Here is a 2691-nt window from a genome sequence, read left to right on the forward strand (position 1 = left end):
CGGGGAAAAATCGTTTGATTTTGGAAAGACGTTAGGAGTCAGGACGCTCAATCTAATGAAGAACGAGAATGATCCAACATAAAATTCGGAGTAGTTCTCAGTCAGAGTACTTTAAGTCTTAAACTCAATTTCACCTCCCTCTGAAACTCTCTGTTGCAGTCTGAAATCATTCAAGACCAGGACTTGCATGATGAAAAGGTCGAAGATGCACCATAAAATTGATCGATTTAGAAGCAAGTAATAAGGGTTGCAAGAATGATAGATACATCTGCCTAAAAGTAATGCGTGATCAATCTATTATTTGATGACTGCTAAACATTTTTTTTTTTTTTTTCTCATATTCAAAATCTCTTTCTTGCACATACTTTTGGCATACTCGATTACAAGGCAAGTAATCTCATTTTCATATTTTCAATAAAAAGACATAGAAGAATGATCTTCCCTAAAAAAACCTCAAATACCAATAAACAATACTAAATGAAAGAAGCTTGTGTACTTGTAATGCATACATGTCAACGAACCTTCATTAACTGTACACTTGACTTCCAATATTCAAATAAAAAAGTGGAAACATGAAACAAGAAAAGGTAATGGGGGTATAACAAGTTTTGCTTACCATATCGTCTACAAGAACTTTTCAATGCAAGAGGTTAAAGTCGTCTTTGGAACTGCGCCAATAATTGCATCTTTTTTCTCGCCATTAACAAAGATCATAATAGTAGGAATGCTACGAATTCCATATTGAGTTGCTATTGATGGGCTATCATCAGTGTTGAGTTTGTAGCATTTGAGCCTTCCTACATATTGCTTTGACAATTCACCGATTACAGGAAGGAGCATACGGCATGGCCCGCACCATGGAGCCCAAAACTCAACCATCACTGGCCCATCCGCCTTGAGCACTAGCGAGTCCCACGTTTCATTGGTAACTGACGGAACTACATTTTCAAAATCCAACAAAAAAAGATATTGTAAATTATGTTTAAGAGAATAAATTGGCTACCATTTGATAGACAAGAGCTACGGATTAAACTGTTTTTGCTGATTATATTTATTGATGAATATTAGACAACAAATCATTCACTTATCTGTTAATCCTTTTTCGTGAATTGATTATCAAACGAACACAAATACTGTTATAGCATCGTGTTATGACAAACAACTATAGCTTAACTAGCTCCATATATAAACTGTAACATCTTTCGTCTTGAAACGGCTCATAAAAAGCGTTCAATTACATAGCCCACCCCTAACTGCTGCCCAGGAGGAAACCCGGCCCAATCCGAGGTCATGGGCGGTATAACCCCCCTCCCCCACTGCCCCCGCAACGCGATGTGCGGAAGGCACCCTTGATACCCATCATGCAGGATAAATTAAAGGCATAAAACTAATGTATTTTCATAAATCCATTTTAAGTAACTAACACACTTACACTGTTACACAAAGGGTGTATAAAGACTATTATTAATGTAAGCAAATAAACGTAAGTTCCATAAGAAAAACAGTTTTAGTTAGACCTAATTACACAAATAAGTACATACAAAAACATAAATCAATCAATATTACAATAAACGAAAAAAAAAATATCCATAAATAAAAGGGGAAATAAAATAAATAGCAACAGCGAATAGGTTATAAAAAGTGAAATTAATCGGAGGAAATAAGAAAATGGCAATGAAAAAGAGAGAGATACCATCAAGAGCTGTATCTGAAGAAGCTTCACAAACAATACTGTTACTTTTTACTTTGCGTGAAACCCTAATTAGGCTATTAGAAGAAAAACAAGATGGGTGTTTTGATTGGATCTTTAAACCGGAAATGAAATTGTGCGATGAATTACGAGTGAAGATGGGTGATTGTGGTAGGCGTTTACGGGGTGATTGAATGTGTGACGAGCAACAAGATGAAGAGATAACGCTCGCCATTTCAGCAAACAAAAAAATGTGGATATTTTAGTTGTGAAAGAGGAGTACTGTAATTTGGTTAATAGTAATGCCAAACTTCTTTTATTTGTATTGTTACATTTTTATTTTTATTTATTAATTTATTAATTAAATATAATCCGTTATAATTATTACTCAGTAATTATTATTTTTTTCGGGTGTATTAGACCAACGAGCTTATGAGAGCTTTCGGGAGCTTGATGATTTTGAAAAACTCTAAAACATAAGCTTTGTTTAACATATACTAAAAAGTAGAGCTTATATTATTGTACACCTTATTCTGTCATTTTAGGTCAATTTGCATCCAGAAGTTTCAGCTCTAGCCACTTTGATAAACACTTATAAATAATAATAAATTTTAGATCCAGTTTCAAAAATAAGCTCAGCTATGCAATATGCTCTATCTCCAGCTCAACTAGTTTCATCCAAAAACATCTTACGTCTCAAATTTATATTTCACTATTCTATTTTTTGAATGACATATATTAATTTTCCAATGCCAAATATGGAAAGTAAAATTTAATCAAATCTACCATATTCTCCCTTTAAAGTCCTATAACTGATTGCACCTTCATACTCTTTAAAGTGACTATGTACAATGAATACTCCATAAAATACTACAATCTTTTACACCTTCACCTAATATAGCTACTCATCTTCCTCACATAACATTATTACTTTTCTTGAAATCACCCTCAAAATTGGGGCGATGAAATAGCCATTAAAAGTGGGATCTCAGACGATGGTA

General features: G+C 33.9%; 1 protein-coding gene across 1 annotated transcript; it reads right to left on the reverse strand.

Moving 5' to 3' along the window:
* Positions 1-438: 438 nt before the first annotated feature.
* LOC139847644 (uncharacterized) lies at positions 439-1966 on the reverse strand. Its single transcript, XM_071837365.1, has 2 exons — positions 1694-1966; positions 439-938 (listed from the first exon to the last, which is right to left on the reverse strand). The coding sequence occupies exons 1-2, from the start codon at positions 1923-1925 to the stop codon at positions 625-627; spliced, it is 546 nt and encodes a 181-aa protein (XP_071693466.1). The 5' UTR covers positions 1926-1966; the 3' UTR covers positions 439-624.
* Positions 1967-2691: the final 725 nt, after the last annotated feature.

Source organism: Rutidosis leptorrhynchoides, chromosome 5 (assembly GCF_046630445.1).
Source record: "Rutidosis leptorrhynchoides isolate AG116_Rl617_1_P2 chromosome 5, CSIRO_AGI_Rlap_v1, whole genome shotgun sequence".
Classification (NCBI taxonomy): domain Eukaryota; kingdom Viridiplantae; phylum Streptophyta; class Magnoliopsida; order Asterales; family Asteraceae; genus Rutidosis; species Rutidosis leptorrhynchoides.